At 44.1% G+C, this 15,906-nt stretch overlaps 1 protein-coding gene and 1 non-coding gene across 3 annotated transcripts in view; one reads left to right on the top strand and one right to left on the bottom strand.

Annotated features, from left to right (window-relative positions):
* Positions 1–15,906, top strand: part of LOC8034767 (protein PHTF2) — a 37,776-nt gene that overhangs the window by 1,199 nt on the left and 20,671 nt on the right. For both annotated transcript variants that reach the window (XM_029992597.3, XM_040206118.2), the window contains exons 2-8: positions 2,122–2,189; positions 4,615–4,671; positions 5,776–5,845; positions 6,560–6,656; positions 8,995–9,103; positions 11,494–11,618; positions 12,697–12,947. In XM_029992597.3, the coding sequence (XP_029848457.2) occupies positions 2,151–2,189; positions 4,615–4,671; positions 5,776–5,845; positions 6,560–6,656; positions 8,995–9,103; positions 11,494–11,618; positions 12,697–12,947 (748 nt within the window). In that variant the 5' untranslated portion in view covers positions 2,122–2,150. The remainder of the gene's footprint in view (positions 1–2,121; positions 2,190–4,614; positions 4,672–5,775; positions 5,846–6,559; positions 6,657–8,994; positions 9,104–11,493; positions 11,619–12,696; positions 12,948–15,906) is intronic.
* Positions 3,336–3,408, bottom strand: Trnak-cuu. The gene has a single exon. It is a non-coding gene; the product is annotated as a tRNA-Lys (tRNA).

Here is a 15,906-nt window from a genome sequence, read left to right as displayed (position 1 = left end):
CTTATATTAACCCTGACAAGTATTTCTATAGTAATGTGGCAGCATTACTAAATTTTCTAAAAATTAAAAAAAAATTTAATTGATTAAATCATTTTTTTTTTCAGTCCAGTGTATTAGTTGTTCTCATGCTCCACAGGAACTGCATCAGCTAAAATTTTACTACAACCCTGACACTAAAATTAATTTAAGACATTAACTCGCAAACTTGTTTAAAAATTTGAAGAAAAAAAAAATTATTGATACACTTTGTTTTACTGTAATCTTAAGTGAGGCCGAAGCTATGTGGCCCTGAACAGTGCTTGCACTGGACAAGTGTGCATGCCTGGCAGGGACGTTAAAAGCCCGGAGCTCGCTCTTGTAGCATCTGCCACACTCACACTTAAAGTGAAATGGAGTATAGCTTTACACGGGTCTTCAGCTTGAGGCACTACCTAAATCACTTTCTATGATAGTCTATTCATGGTCATAACAATCAATCTATTTGCATCCTAAAAACCAAACGTTACATTCATGCACGGCCTATTTTTCTATTAATCATGGTTTAAAAAGATTGACACCAAATGACGCCATCGGACGAGGAGGGCATAGCCCTGCTCTTCCTCGTGCATTGGCGCCATCTGGTTTTGACGATAGTTATGAAGTAATCAATCTTTTCACACTCACTTCAATAAGGAAATCGGCCACGCATTTTTTTTTTTTTTGTTTTTTATGCTTAAAGCCCATGACCATAAATAAACTATTGCAGACAGTGCTTTAGTGCCCTTTTCACACATTGCTGAAAAAATGCCCCAAGAAATTTTTTTGTGCGGTAGAAACCCTTATAGATGCACAGCAGGATTTTTAGACTGGTTGCTCTCTAGATATGGTAAGGAGGAGTTTTTTGCCTCCAGTTTGTCAGTGAAGGCTTTCAAACTCCCTACAAAAACATGAAGATTTACTTTATATCTCTACTAATACCGTGAATTCTCTTTCTCCATTGACTTCAAAAAACTAGACAACCGGACCAATCAGCAATCGTTTTCGCTGCTCACTCTTACAGTCTGTTTTCATGACTCTCCAACACATGGCAGAGGGCAATACTATGAAAGCTCTTTTGTTTGTCAATTTCTGAAACTCTCTTCTGATCAGTCTCCTCACTAGATGACACAAAGAAACATTCTTTTGCGCGGCAGCATGTGTGTAAGAATAGAACCGGGCTCTTCCGCTCAGACGGAGAATAAAGTTTCGCCGAGTGCCAAGCCACGTGAGCATGCCAGGAAATGAGGAAGCAGATGGACTTGCAAGCTCTGTCAAAGAAGCCGTAAGAGTATCCTCTGGCCTGCCCCACCAAACTGTCTTAATTAATAGAAATCAGTTTTTGAGTCATGGTAGCCAGCATAGGACATGCAAAGTGACAACCAACTATGTTATCAAACCATTTTGGAAGGGTTTGGGCGAGTTTCTTTAAAAAAAAACAGTCATTTCGAAACTCCTCCATGCCACTTCATCACATCACACGGTCTCATTCCTTGTGGATGAAACACAGCCATTAACATTGCCACATCCTTTCGCTTTGCACGTGCGTCTTTTGAAAAACTCGCACCTGCTCCGTGTTGAGAGTGTGTCTTGCACATTCCATGACACTGCAGATGTCTGGATCATTAACGCCAATCAGATATCAAGTATCTTCTTTTTTTTTTTTCACTGCGGCTTTTTTGCTTAGCAATGAATTGAATTTGTATAATTCAATTGTACTGTAGAATTTTTAAAAAATTCTTTTTTTGCGTTATAGTTATAAATTGGCATCATGTCCTTTCAAATAACATTTGTTTTGTGTAGTATGATCTTCGTTGCATTAGCATGTTAAACCCTGAATCATTCTTGATCATTGCCACAAAGAATAGCACTTTTTTTTTTTTTTTTTATCTCTGTCATTAAGTAAAGTTATGTCTGAAATTTTAGCTGAACCAGTTAGATATGGATGCGAGAAATTTCCGCTTGCTTTATGCGGTCAGAGACTTTTGATGTGTCCTATTTTTCCTTTTTTGATTTTATTTTCATATGGACTCTGTGCAAGAATTTTGATGCTTTGGTGTGTGATGTTTCGTTTTTATTGAGGTAGCAGGTGGTTTCTTCTTGCAGGAATTCAATGCAGCTAGAAGGATAATGCTATGGGGCTCGATGACACGCTTGTATGGTATCAGAAAAAGGTGAGGTACTTTTCTTAAGACTCTTGTTTGTCTTGTGGTCGGTTTGCCTTGCTGCATACCCGACCCGGAGGAATAACACGGAGCCAATGGTTTCAACAACAAGAAACTACATTTAATTGGACATGGACAAGACGATTAACATTGCTACCGGCGCTGCCAGAGTCCAGGCAGCGACTCCCCGTGCGCCGCCTCTGATCTGCCTTATCAAGGCGGCGCATCCGATGTGCGCGTGGCTGGCGTGACGTCGCCGCCACGCGGGAAAACTTCGGCACCTTTGCCTCGCAGTCGGGCAACTTGGCTGGGGAGCCGCCAGGGTGCCCACACTTCCCCCCCCTCAAGCTTCGTCCGGCATGTCGATGACGGGAGACGTTGTGGGCGTCAGGGGGTGGATGGCGCTGTTGGGCGGACTGACGTTGTAAGTCCGGCCGGCGCCTGCTGGACGAGCGCGGCGGCTGCTGACGAGCGCGGCGGCTCGGTCAGCTCCAGCTTGTCACTTGAGCTTGTTCTGGACCAGGCCTCCAGCAGGTGGCTGCTCTGCACGTGGTCCATGGTTCTCTGGGCTGCCCCTGGCGCGCCGACGTCCTTGGTGGCCCGGTCCACCATGAGACCGGCCGCCGTGTCATTCCGATGGCGGCTGTGGTGACGGTGGTGTCCATGAGCCAGCTCCACAGAAAAACAAAGAAGCAGACGACATGGAGCTCAGTTGAGGGTTGAGCCTAACGTCATCTTCGCACCCCTTCCAGAAAGTTTGAAATAACGGATCTGAGGTGGGCACACAATCTTCTCCCCCCTCTCTTGAAAAGGGGCAGATCCGTGGAAGTAGACAACTACCCCCAAAATGCAAGAGAGGCCAAGGAGACAAAAAAAAAAAAAAAAAAAGAGGTTCCTCTCTCTTTGGTGTCACCGACGTCGCAGGTTATACCGCCGCCTCGGTGGAGACGAGGGGGTTTCCGGAACGGGACTGCCGTCTGTGTCGTTCCGGTCCTGCGAGAAATCTTCGTCTTCTGCTTGAAAAAATCGTTTAAGGTCGGTGACATGAACAGGTCCGGTTTCCTCACTAGACTCACAGTTTCTTGTTGTTGAAACCATTGGCTCCGTGTTATTCCTCCGGGTCGGGTATGCAGCAAGGCAAACCGACCACAATGGCGCCCAACGTGGGGCTCGAACCCACGACCCTGAGATTAAGAGTCTCATGCTCTACCGACTGAGCTAGCCAAGCAACTTGGCTGGGGAGCCGCCAGGGTGCCCACAGTCTGTATATGCACTGTCCTGAAAAGAATAGTAGCTTTTTTTGGAGAGACATCTTTTGTCCTTGGTGCTAAGATCGCCTCAAGGGTTTTTCAATTTTCGCCTGCCATATTAAAGGCATTGGTGTTACTTAAAGGTCACCTTTTCTGTCTTGACAGAATACAGTATAATAGATATTTATTTTTGAAGTTTGTGGAACTAGTATGCATGGGGTAAAAATATTAATGTAATTTTGGCCGTTAAGGGGTTTTTGTGGCATGAAACAGTATTATATACTGTAAATTACTTATTTTTCGCGGGCTCAATATTTCGCGGTTGAGGTCAAAGCTGAAGTTTTCGAATGATTTGTGGGTTCTAATTTTTGCGACTCGATGGAAATTCAATATAGATTCCAATGTGTTTACATTATAACGGAATTGTTCGTGGGACCTATATTTCGTGAATTGTAGGTGATTCGCGAAATTCGCGAAAATTAGGTCCTTGTGAAAATTATGTCGTTTACAGTATATTGTCATTCAAAATGAGGTTGCACACAAGTTTGTAGCTTGGTTACCGGTTTCCGGTATCCACCGAAAAACATAGGTAGACTTCTGTGCCAAATATCCTTTTAACAAATCAGTGTGAAGCTTCCCATGGCATCATTTATTATCTAGACTTTCTGAAATAATGAAGAACACATGTCGGTACTGTAAGCTCAAGACTGCTCCCAGCAACAGGCAGTTTTCAAGGCCATCCATGTGCTATGATTTGTATTCTCTACCTCTAGGTGGATTGATACTAACGCTGATAACCTAATTGACCGTTTTCGCTCTATTCTTCTTATCTCTGAGTAGGTTGAGAGCTGATAAAAGGTCATGGTAATGCAGCTTTTTCTGGGAAATGCAATCAGCAAGGCTTTAGAAACCAAAGGAGCATTTCCTGCTCTTTGTTGTAATTCACTGTTTTCCTTTTTTTTTTTTCCATGTTTTTGGGCGGAAGTTGCGGCCTTACATATAGAAAGCTAATAAATGCAAATCCTATTTTGAAGAAATTTAGGCTGCCTCATTATATGACGTTATACCACATCGGCAATCCTATTTATTCCTCTATATAAACATATAATCTTACTATGAAGTATTTCGATTGTCCTTCATGGCAGACAAAACTAAAATTCGCCTGACTCGCTTTCCTATTTCAGATTGGTGCCTATGACAAGGATATATGGGGTAGGAACCTAGAACAGCGCATTCTTAGGGTAAGTATTTCATTAATTAAGCAGGTAAACGATACTACTTGCTACAGGCATTATCGAATCTCCTATTGTTGCACTTCGCGACGGCGATGGCGATATTATATAATTAGAACGTTTGCTTTCTTTTGTCTTCTGGAACATGGAAGTTGGTGGTACACCTGTCAACTGTAAATACTTTACACGCGGGTGGCTATTCTTTGATAGGCTCAGGGCTGTCGTGGAACTCCAAGAGCCCTTAAGTAGGATGTTGCTGCTTTCAAGGCCTTAAAGTTCTCTTGAGTTTCAGTCAAGGAGGCACCCCGTGACCAACAAATTGACAGCATGAACGAAAACGAACAAAAATTTAACTTGAAGCTACATATAATTTTTTCAGCACTTTGATTCTGCAACATTTTTGTTACCATCAAAAAGCATTACCGTAATATCCCTAGAGGTAGCTTACCTAAAATCAGTAGCGAATCAGATAAAAATAAGGGCTAAGCTAACTTTTGGTGTGCCATAAAAAGAAAAAGTTGAAAACTTGCTAGTTTTAGATTTTGTGACCATTGAAACTTCTGATCGCAGGAAGGGGCGATGAGCCAAATTAGGACGACTGTCCTTCCCAGTCAGCGATGTTTGCTTATCTCCCGCCTTGGTTATGTAACACCGTCTCTGTCGAGGTCACCATTTGCCAGGGCTCCGCAATTACCAAAAAGTGGAATATCTTTCGGTGTTTCAGAAAAAAAATAGCAAATTATGCCGAAATTAGGGGTAGGTTATCTTAGATTAGGGGCATCTATCAAGCTATTACGGTATGTGTTGCACATTATGCACACAACACATAATGCATTATGTGCCGTCAGCCTCCTGTCTCATTCATCTTGTGCGTCTGTGGTATGGAGTTTTGTGCTCAACTTTACTGTTTGCTAGTCCTGAGTTAAATTAGCGAGTTTCATACGCCGTCATCCCATATAGGAGAGTTGAGCGCATAAAATTCGCTACACATACTTTCGTGTCGAGCAACGAATTTGAAGTAAACGGGAAAGTAACCTGAGTGGCGCGGCTCTCTTGACATAGTCCGTGGCATCCATCCCAATTCCCCGTCATGAGATGGCGCTCGATTTGCAGGGTGTCAGTGCCATACCGAAGAAAACAGCCAGAATCAGAGCCGAGCTCATCGACATTGACTTAGTCCGCGGTGAGTAACAGTCTGAAGTCGTCTGCTGGGAATTTTTGTTTCCCTCAAATGCTATTGGTTCGTATGCCTTCAGGTCATCACCGACTATGAGAAATGGTTGTTTATAACATGAAAATAATTATTTCAAGCCCTCAGGAAAAGAATGATACGTAAAAAAATACATTGTAAAGTACCGTAGAAGTGCCCGCTTCGCTCAAGCGTCCACTATTAACATTTCCCAACATTGAAAACTCTGCAAATTGTACGTTAAGCACCTGATTCGACCGGAAAAGCGCCCATGTCTAGATTAACCTAGTTTTCATTTAAAAGTGGGGTGAGCACTCCCCTGGTATTTTATACTATATGTATGAAGAGGTCCAGAACTACCTGGTAGGTGGCGCCGCTGTGTGTTCCTCGTTGTGAGCAGTCAAAAGCGAGCACACGCTCGCACTAGCACACTCAAACGCAAATGTGGGAACTGGCCTTTAATGTTTGCTTGTACCTCCCCAGTGTCATTGCGGTTCACCTGCGAGTGTGTAGGACTTTCTAGTTGCAGCCTGTTACTTTTTAAAATAAACATCAACTCTGCCTCATGAATGTATTGTAAAGTGTGACTAGGCAAACAGTTTGAGAGGCTGTAACACTTGGACTGTAAAATGTGCCACGAGACCACTGAAATTCATAGAGATTGTAAAAGTAAACTAACGTTTTTTGTGGCTTTTCTTTTCTTTGCAGGCTCCACATTTAAGAAGTCGAAGCCACAAAACAGTTGGCTTGCCCTAGCTACCAATGGAGTTGTCAGGGTGCTGTTGTTTCCACTGTATTTCAGCTGGTAAGCAAACCTTAAAGTGATCTTTTCCTGAATTCATAGTGTCAAATTGTGTGGCAGCTTCAGCAGACTACAAAACTTTGGTTTGAACTACGTTTGGCAATTCTCAAGGGTTTATCACTTATCCTAAAGCTAATAAAATACTTATCATGTGGTGTCATTTAATATAAATAAACCACAATTGTGTCTGAATAGTAAATAAATCGGTCAATAATTTCATATTGAGTATGGGGCAAAAGGTATTTTAATATACAGCTCACTAGTTGCAGGAAACAACAGTGCCGAGTATACTGAAATCCATTCATGAGAATGTTATTGAAACCTCCAAAAGGCACCTAGCTAAAGCTAGGTGCCTTTTTTCTAGCTAAAGCTAAAGTGCAACCTTTTCTGTCGGGTGGTTAAACTACGCAAATATAGTGCAATCAAAAAGCAAGTGGGGCTGTCACTGTCATATTCCTAAGATTGTATAGTGCTGCTATCTTCTGCTGCATTGACCATGCAATCAAATTTACTGCACAACCTATCTTCACCGAAAGAGTTGGAGATAAGCCATTTCACCCATTAGTTATCATAATGTCTCTCTCTCTCTGTGTCTTTGTTTTCCCTTTCATTGTGCAAACAAAGCATTAATGCAGTTTATGTGCTGATTGTCTCGACAGAAGCCTCGTGAAGGATAAAGTTTTTGCATGTGTATGCCTTTGTTGAGGTCTTATCACTTGTAAGCTTTCCAGTGAGGTGTCTGGCTACTCAACATCAATGTATGTGTCAGTAAAACTGAGTGAATCAACCTTCTAACTGCCATAATTTGCTCACAATTTGGTTGTTAGCTGAAACTATCTGCATAAGCTAGGAACCCGGAAAGAATATTTTACCATCCGTTCCACATAGGTGTTGTGCTAGTTATGAATATAATTTGCTTCTAACTCCGGATATACTGAGGATTTCTGGAGAAGACGTTTTCTGGCATGTTACTAGGAACGTCTGCAAAGGCTGGTTTCCACGCAAACTTTGAAGCAGTTAAAAAATGATTGCAGTGACCCTTTATCTAGTAGCTTTTGTGCTCAAGGCATCCTTTGTAGAACACTCACAGCAGGAAGTACTGCCACATACAGCTGTTGTTGAGTGCTGATTGCTTGCCCAAGCATTTAAAGTACCAAACCACCTTTGAAAGCTGCACACATGCAAGCACATGTTCTTAAATACTCAAGGAAGAAAAAGGAAGAGCGCAAATGAGTTGGTGTAAATTGAACGTGATTGTGAGGAACTCCGAGAATGAGGTTAAAGAAAGACAGCACAACACGAAGTCTCAAACACAGCTGAAATTTGTTCGACAAGAGACTGCTCAAGTAGAACCCAAACACAAAAGACAAAGGAACACAACGGAAACAGTGGAATACAACCACCCACTCTATTTATTTATTTGAGGCATTCTTCAGTGCCTAAAGAACTATAAAACAAAAAAAAAAAAGATTATTATATAAGGCTGCAAAAAAAAAAAAAATACACATTCAATATTTTGTACTAACAAGCTACAACCAATCTTTAATAATTGTAGAGAAAAGCAAAGAGTTTGATTCATTCGCGGTATCATATGTGATTCAGGTAAGCAGTCGCATTGATAAGTAGGAAGAGAGAGTATTTGAAGATGCTAGTCCTGCAAGAATATTCTTGGACCTTTTTTTGTGTGAGCTATCCCTCGTGAGAAGAAATGATCAGACCAAACAAACCTTGCACTCTGTAGGCCCTTTTCGTTATTGTAAATATCATGAAAGAGCTCCGGACGTAAACCAAACCTACGAAATTTCGACAGTTTCCATCCAAGTTAGTCTTTCAGGGTGCTCGAGCTTACAGAAAAAAATCGTATTTGCCAGTGACAGACCTCGCTGTCTTGTTTTGAACTCTTTCGAGGTCCACAAATAAGTCGAGGATGCGTTGACTCAACGAAACAACAAAATGTAAAGAGAACTGAAAAAACATTCCTCTCTCTTCTCGTTTCGTCAAGTTAATGCGTCTTTGACCTATTTGCGGAAAAAGGGTGGATGTAGCCTACTGTTCGTTTGTTTCTTGTATTTTTTTGTTCACATACTATTTAGGGGAGCTCTCTCCCGTCGAATGAGTCTCAGCTGCGTCTGAGACTTTGTGTTTGTGCTGTCCTTCCTTACCTCAGTCCTGGGGTTCTTCGTAATTATCTCAAATGCTCTTTACTAAAAGGTATATGTCGGCACACTTTGGGTGCTCTTCCACCACTTCGGACTGCCCTCGGCACCCGTCGAAACAGTCCTCTTACAACAACAACCCGGCGTACGCAGTGTGGAAAGGTGGCCATCTTCTTTTCCCGCAGGTGGCAGCAGCAGACGAGTCGGGGCATCTGCATCTTTCTCCTCGTGCTCTACTTACTGCAGTTGGGATCCCTCATCCTGCACTCATCGCAAGATGACACTGTTATCTCGGTGAGCTTGGGCGGGACCTGCGTTCCCTGTCTCCCGGTTACCTTGCCTACGGCACGTTACTTGGAAGTCGACTTTCGGCGATTCTACGATTGACGTATGACAGCTGATAGGCTCACAATGAAAAGCGACTCTTTTTGCTTCAGGGGTTTAAGAACGGTCAGTTTTGTTTCAAGACTCCCAAACGTTTTGCCGGGCCATAGTCACTGAGGGTTTATTAAGTTCAGGGTGGGGCTCAGTATGTTTGTGCTTTTATACTCCGTTACATGCATAGCGTACAACACGGAGAAAGGTACAAAAATACTGCACATATGAAAAAAGAAAAAAATAATGTGTTACTTCGCGCCTTTCGTGGGAGTAGCACAAAAAAAAATGTGCTACTCCCGCGATCGCAGCGTCCCGCTGGCCTCCGTTAAAATCCATTTTCCAGGCTAACTTTTTTTTTTTTTTTTAGATGTACTTTAAGATTTTACATTTTTACAGAAATGCATATTTCACTTGCTCTTCTGCTTTTTAACTTTGTAAATGTCATTTACCTCCAGCATCAAGCTATATTTTTATACATGCAGCATGGAATGAGGAATTCCATTGACAGCAGTCTTGTCCCCCAGTTTCAGCAGTATAATTAAAAGTTAGCCGACAAGTAATAGTTGTGGCCTGTACAATTTATTTTGAGTTAGCTGTTTCACTCGTGTCCACACGTCTCTTCCATCGCATCGTCTTCATTGGCAACCTCCAGTATGCTATCGAGGGCAGGAATCTCCTTCTCGGAGTACTTGCAATGCATCTTCAGACGAACGGCGTTGAGTGTGAAGTCGTTATTCTGCTTTGTACTTCATGACAGTATGGACGAACACTCCGTTGTCGTTACTGACTATCTGCAGGACTTGACGGACCGACTTTTCAGAGTTTATGACTTTCAGACCTGCTTGCAATCCTTTGATCGAACAACAAATCTTCGAAAATGTTCGAGCAGGAGAGTTGTGTGAGGTTGCTGTGGAAGATGCCATTTTCTCAAAACAGGCAAAAGAGCCTGTTTTGACAAGCAATAGCATTAGGCAAGAACTGGAAAGCCCGAAAACCCAGCAACTGTCGCACGGATGATGAAATCCCGACACGAACTAAAGCGGAAAACAGAACGAAGTACAGTCGACTCTCATTAATTCAAACTCGAGGGAGGCCGAAAATTTGTTTGAATAAAGCAAAGTTTGAATTATCAGGAGTTTCTTCCCATAGAGACGCATAGGATGGGACCTGCATGTTAGTTTGAATTATCCGAAAGTTTGAATTAAGAGATTTGAATTAACGAGAGTCGACTGTAGTATGCTTTATTTTTACACTTTATTGGAAAAGAACCTTCGTTTCGCAAAGATCTTAGTGCAATTATGAGTTACTAGCTCTGAAGACGCACCTTTTTCCAGTTTTTGTTTTTTCAGGGGACGCACTATTTTATGGGGTGAACGTAGGCTTCGCAAACCGGTGCACTCAATAGCTTTGACTGTGTTGCACGTTATGTAAGAAATGAAATATGGCTTCGTGTTTGGTTCCTTACTGTCCTTATAAGGGCACCGCAAGCAATCCCAAAGTGGCAGCAAACGACATAGAAAAGCCAGAGTGTCCCGCTGTCGGACGTCACGATCCCGGCAGTTAACCGTCGAAGTTCCGCAATGGAAAGCACGGGCAAACGGAGGCGTTGCCATCTTCGCGGCATTCCGACTCCTGGCTGGCGAATCTTCCGCAGACTGGAGAGCCGGAGAACGACCTGTGGCAGAACGGGCATCTGCCACACCCAATGCCGCCGCTGCGCCGCCGTTAAGGTCGCGGTTGGCAACGGCGCTACACTTCTACGACGTCGTCGAGCGGAAATTGAGGGACTGCTTTTTTTTGGGGGGGGGGGGGTGCGTGGTGCGTGGTAAACATGCCTCCGGTCCGAGACGCGTTTTAGGCACCGTAGCCAAGTGTTTTGAGCGCATCTCTGCTCCACACTGTTGCTCCACACCGTGGTTGACAGTTGCGACGGGGAATGCTTGTAAAGGTTCGTTTGCAAAGCAGCCTTGTGTGCGCTTTGCCTAGGGTGATGACATCTTGCCGTTTTGTCCCAGATGCCCGTTTTTCTTTTTCATTCCGGAGCGCGTGAAAGAGCGTCTCCCCGCGCGGGCTCTTGACGTCGACTGTGCCATGGCAGCACCTTGTTTCCTGCAATTTCTTTGTATTTTTCCCACGAGCGCGTGCTGTCAGCATCGGGTACCACGATGGATGTCATCACCCTAAACAGAAGGACATTGAAGTGCCCTAGGAGTGCCTAGGGCTATCTTTGTAACCATTTTCAGTTTTTTCGATACAAAAGCTAGAGTAATGCCTGTGTTGTTTAACTGCCATTCCTTGCTTTGCAGGAGAACACCATAACGGGGGTGCTGACTCCCATAGCCATGATGCTTGTGCTGGGGATCATGCATGCTCAAGTTGTCGCCACTTACACCACCAATGGACAGCTCAAGCCCATTAGAGGAACTAAGAGGTGAGGGAAGCGTTGCCTGTTCTTTTCATTCCAAATGGAGGGGTGCGAAGAGAGGTGACAAAATGAAGAAGACATATACCTCGTACTGTCCTCAAAGCGTAGGGCCACGGTGTGTGAGGACAGGGGTGATCAGTGTCCTGCCCTGTCTCTCTCGTGCATTCAGCCGAGTCATGCTGCGGTGGCAAACTGTGTAGACCCTTTGTAAAAACTCATGAGTGGCAATGGTCTGAGGGGACCCTTTTTGGGAAACACAAACGGCCAATTTGTACCTATATCTCATGACTTTCGATTAACTTCTGAAAGAAAAAGAGTACCATAAGATAGATGCCCTCTTCTTAATCGGGCCAAATGGTGCGAAGAAGGGTTGGCGGGCTCGACTTGGTTCTTCGTCCACCCATGTCTATATATCGGCTGCCCTAGATTAAACTACAAGTGTCAGACTAGTTAAAGAAAGATGGAAGAACTTTGTTTGTTCATATGCCTTCTAAACTGCAAAAGGAGCAGTCTCTATTGTTTTCAAATGCAAACTCGAATGTAAGCGTGTGAAGCAGCCTTAATAGACCCTTCTCAAAATTCAATGCCATCTGGTGACTCAAAAAGCAGTTTTACCTTCGACAAACTAATGGCAGTCGCACCGTCACTTCTGCACATCAATGGCGGATGAGTGTTTGTTTTTTGATCGCCTCATGATTATTTCTTGGTTTATTTTAGTTTCGATGATGCGAACATAAAACCCGACTAGTACAAAGCGGTGACCCATAAGTGCCTCGATTATATTTCTGTTATCAAAAAGCTTTAGAGCCAAACTTGTGCCAAGAGGTTGGTTGGACCACACTCTGAAATAAATGCTTATGCAGCCATTGTATCTAATTTATGCATCATTTTGTCCTGACGTCTCGATCGTACAGGCCTCAAATATCCTCCGCTTGGTAGTATCTTCAACTTGTTCTTTCATCAGCCTCAAGAAGGCCACCATTAGTTTGGCACAGGTACCATATTCTGGGATGATAATAGGACTCAACGTTTCCAGGCCAAATTTCGGAAAGTTTTTATTAACACGGCGTCGCTCGTCTCCCAGCAAAAGACCCAAGAGGAAGACGAGGTCGAGGTGCGGGTATGACGGGAAGTCCTCACCCGGCACGGCCTCAGAGGAGAAGACGGAGAGCGTCTGGTCTGAGTTCCAGGCCACGCGCAACTCGGGAGGTGGCTCGGCCACCGAGAAGGCAACAGTCCGGCGCAGGGCCAAGCCGGAACGGAGCCTGGGCCGGAACCGCCAGCGCACGCAGGCCGGCGAGCTTCCCGTGCAGCCGGATCAACTCAATCTCGGACGTGAGTGGAGCATCTCGACATTGTCCCGGAACGGCGCGTTACATGGCACAATACTATAGGCCCTTTTCGAAATTGTGAAACGATGCGTAGATCATGCGCAGCCGCCATTATGGTCTCTTCACTTCCGGCATCAAGCTTTTAATTGGAACTGAGTTCCGGCCGGGGAGTGATGCAGCACTGATGTGGAATTCGTCTCAATCCGAGTACACTCCAAGTGCTCACAAAGCAGTCGTGGCCAATGCGTGCTCAGAGTGCACAACCAACTTATGGCGGCCGATCATATTCTTTGCATCATTTTAAAATTTCAAAAAGGCTTTAATAGCGCCGAGACGTATCGGCGGCGTCCCCTTACGGCTACCATCCGTGACATCACGACCAGGATTTGTCGCAAGTTGCAATCCCGGCCACTTGTCATCGGTTGCGAACGACAGGTTTGACGGTGCGCCTAAAAAGTACTTGGAAAGCTCGGAGTCGTTACATTCTAAAACCAATGCCGTTAGAGTTGGCGGTCTGACATCGCCCTTGTTTTCGTCGACAAAAACAAAATTTGTACAGCTGAAGTCGTCACGGCGAGCGTTTGTCCAATCATCGCGTGCCAACCGCGGCGACGCTCTTGGTCGCGCGTGTCTCCAATAGTCGCTGTTGGTATGGGAACGGCAGAAAGGTCTTCCGGTTACCCCTCTTGTGGCGTGACCTTCCTACCTTTGATGATGCTTCGGCGTCTCGTGACTATCGGGCGTGCAAGCGCAAGCCAAAACGCGGTGAAGGGCGACGAGCGTGGGCCACAGTTTGGGCATTCGAAAGAGATGTCCTGCCATTCTTATCCCGGTAGGGACCGTAGGTGCGCGTTATGCCACGCAACAACCATCCCGCTAAAATGAGACCACGGTAGATGAGAAAACGTGGTAGCTGACCGTCATCAGTCTATTGTTGTGAAACAGAAGTAAGGGCCAGTTCACACACACTTGCAACTCCTTAAAAGAACACTGACACACCCCAAAAAAAATTTTTTTTTGTTTTTTGCCAGACGATTTATTATGGTGTCAGAAGACTACCCAATCAGTATTTTGCTACAGTCTCACATATATTTTTAATAAAGTAAGAAAACGCAAGGAGCACAGAGTTAATGGCCATGACATGTGGACTGGGGAGGAGGGAGAAATGTGGAGGAGGAGAGAGTTGCCGGGAGTCACGTGGCTGCGCCCAACCGCATTTCTTTTTTTTCTTCTTTTTTTGGTTGTGCGAAGCAAATGAAAACAGCACAAATGTCAAGCACGAAGTGCTTGATGTTTGTGCATTTTTCAACTCTTACCAATTCGTGTTCGTAAGACTAGCCGTCTTCAGCCAGGCGTGTCATATGGAATAAACCCCAATTGTTTTGACTAGTAAATACTTATCTTTTGAAGCTAGAATGATTTGCCGGTACCGCAAACAACAGTTTTGAAGTAGAGGTCCCACGCCCGTCGTCCGCCACCATCGCCTAGTTCGCTTTGCCCAGTCGTCCAGCTCGCGATATGACGCCATGTTTAGAATTATGCAGAGAATGCAGAAAGAGTGCTTCCGGTTCTCTGTGCAACTTTTTTCTTTCTTTTCAATCAATGTTTTGCAGTTTTAGGAGCCATAAAAAATGGGTATCGTAATTTTTTTAGCAAAGCTGTTAAGGGCTAGTTCCTTAACAAGCTGGAAAGCTTGTTTGGAGCAAAGAAGATGATGTTAATGTTAACCTTGTTCGCCACTTTTTTAAGACTACGGGAGATGTTGTGGATGCAAGGCACAACAATGGGTCTGGTTGACCTGTCTTTTGGTTTTCATCTGATGACATTTTTTTTTCTGTTCTCTGAAAAGGTTCTCTACCACTGATGTTAATAAGGAAGTGGGATACCCTGCTGATGACAGGCGACAAATTTGTGCACAGAAACTTGTTTATATATGTTTGCATGACTTGCTAAGTGAGTTTTTAAGGCAAAGATTGACGGTGCCCCTCTTAACCAACTTGGTGTGTACAGAATTGAAGTTAAGGAGTGGCTTGTCTCCTCACGGCTAGACGAGATAGACATACACTAGAGAGGGCTCATCAGATTGCCACTGTCAGACTTCCCCGTCACCCCTTACAGTCTTCTCAAATCAAGGCCTAGCAGGAGAAATTCTTTTGGAATGCATGGCCTTTCTAGTAGAGCGTGCAAAAACTTGAATATACAAAACCAAATCGAATAGCAAATTTTAGAATAATTCTATTCGCAAATCGAATTCCTAGTATTTGGTCACTCGCATATTCAATATATTCGACAAAGACGCGCGGTTGGCACAGAGCTGACAAAAGAGCCGTTTGTATGTCCGATGTTAGCGCAGTGATGTTAGAGAGACCATGCAAGAAACACCTCTTGGTCCTACCATTCCACAAAAATCTAATGCACAGGCTAGAAAAAAGAGAAGTGACCAATGCCACAAACTTTATAGCACGCAGATTTAATCATGATCATGACACAATCTAACCTTGAATTACAACCGAGACATCCCGTTTGTGCCGCTTCCAGAGAGGAAGTGTTGCGAGGCCGGAATTCCACGCCATGCCTAATTCTTTTCACAAGTAAGGACCCTTGTTTCAAATTGAAGCGTCGATGTAGAGCACACTTGCCACACTCACACAAATCGGCAACTCCAAGATCACAAAAAGAAAACCACATTAACCACGCCGATGAAATCGGCCGAGTTGGCATCGTCGTTGTTTTGGAACCACAAGCCGCAAGTTTTGATTCGGAACGAAAGAGAACGGAAAAATAGTGCCTATATTTAAGAGGGTTTCCAAGCGTTCGATAGCCGCGTTTGAAATACGAACTGCAAGGTGATGAAAAGATGAAAGCGTCAAATGGGCAAGCATCGTCACTCTTCCATTTGCTTGTCTTCTTTCCATGCGACAACTTAACACATGCACACTTACAACCAATCTGCGCAGGGGCCG

The sequence above is a fragment of the Ixodes scapularis genome, unplaced genomic scaffold (genome assembly GCF_016920785.2).
Source record: "Ixodes scapularis isolate PalLabHiFi unplaced genomic scaffold, ASM1692078v2 PGA_scaffold10__122_contigs__length_95168666, whole genome shotgun sequence".
In the NCBI taxonomy this organism is placed as follows: domain Eukaryota; kingdom Metazoa; phylum Arthropoda; class Arachnida; order Ixodida; family Ixodidae; genus Ixodes; species Ixodes scapularis.
Note: the sequence above shows the minus strand (reverse complement) of the source record. Positions and strands in the feature narration are given on the sequence as shown.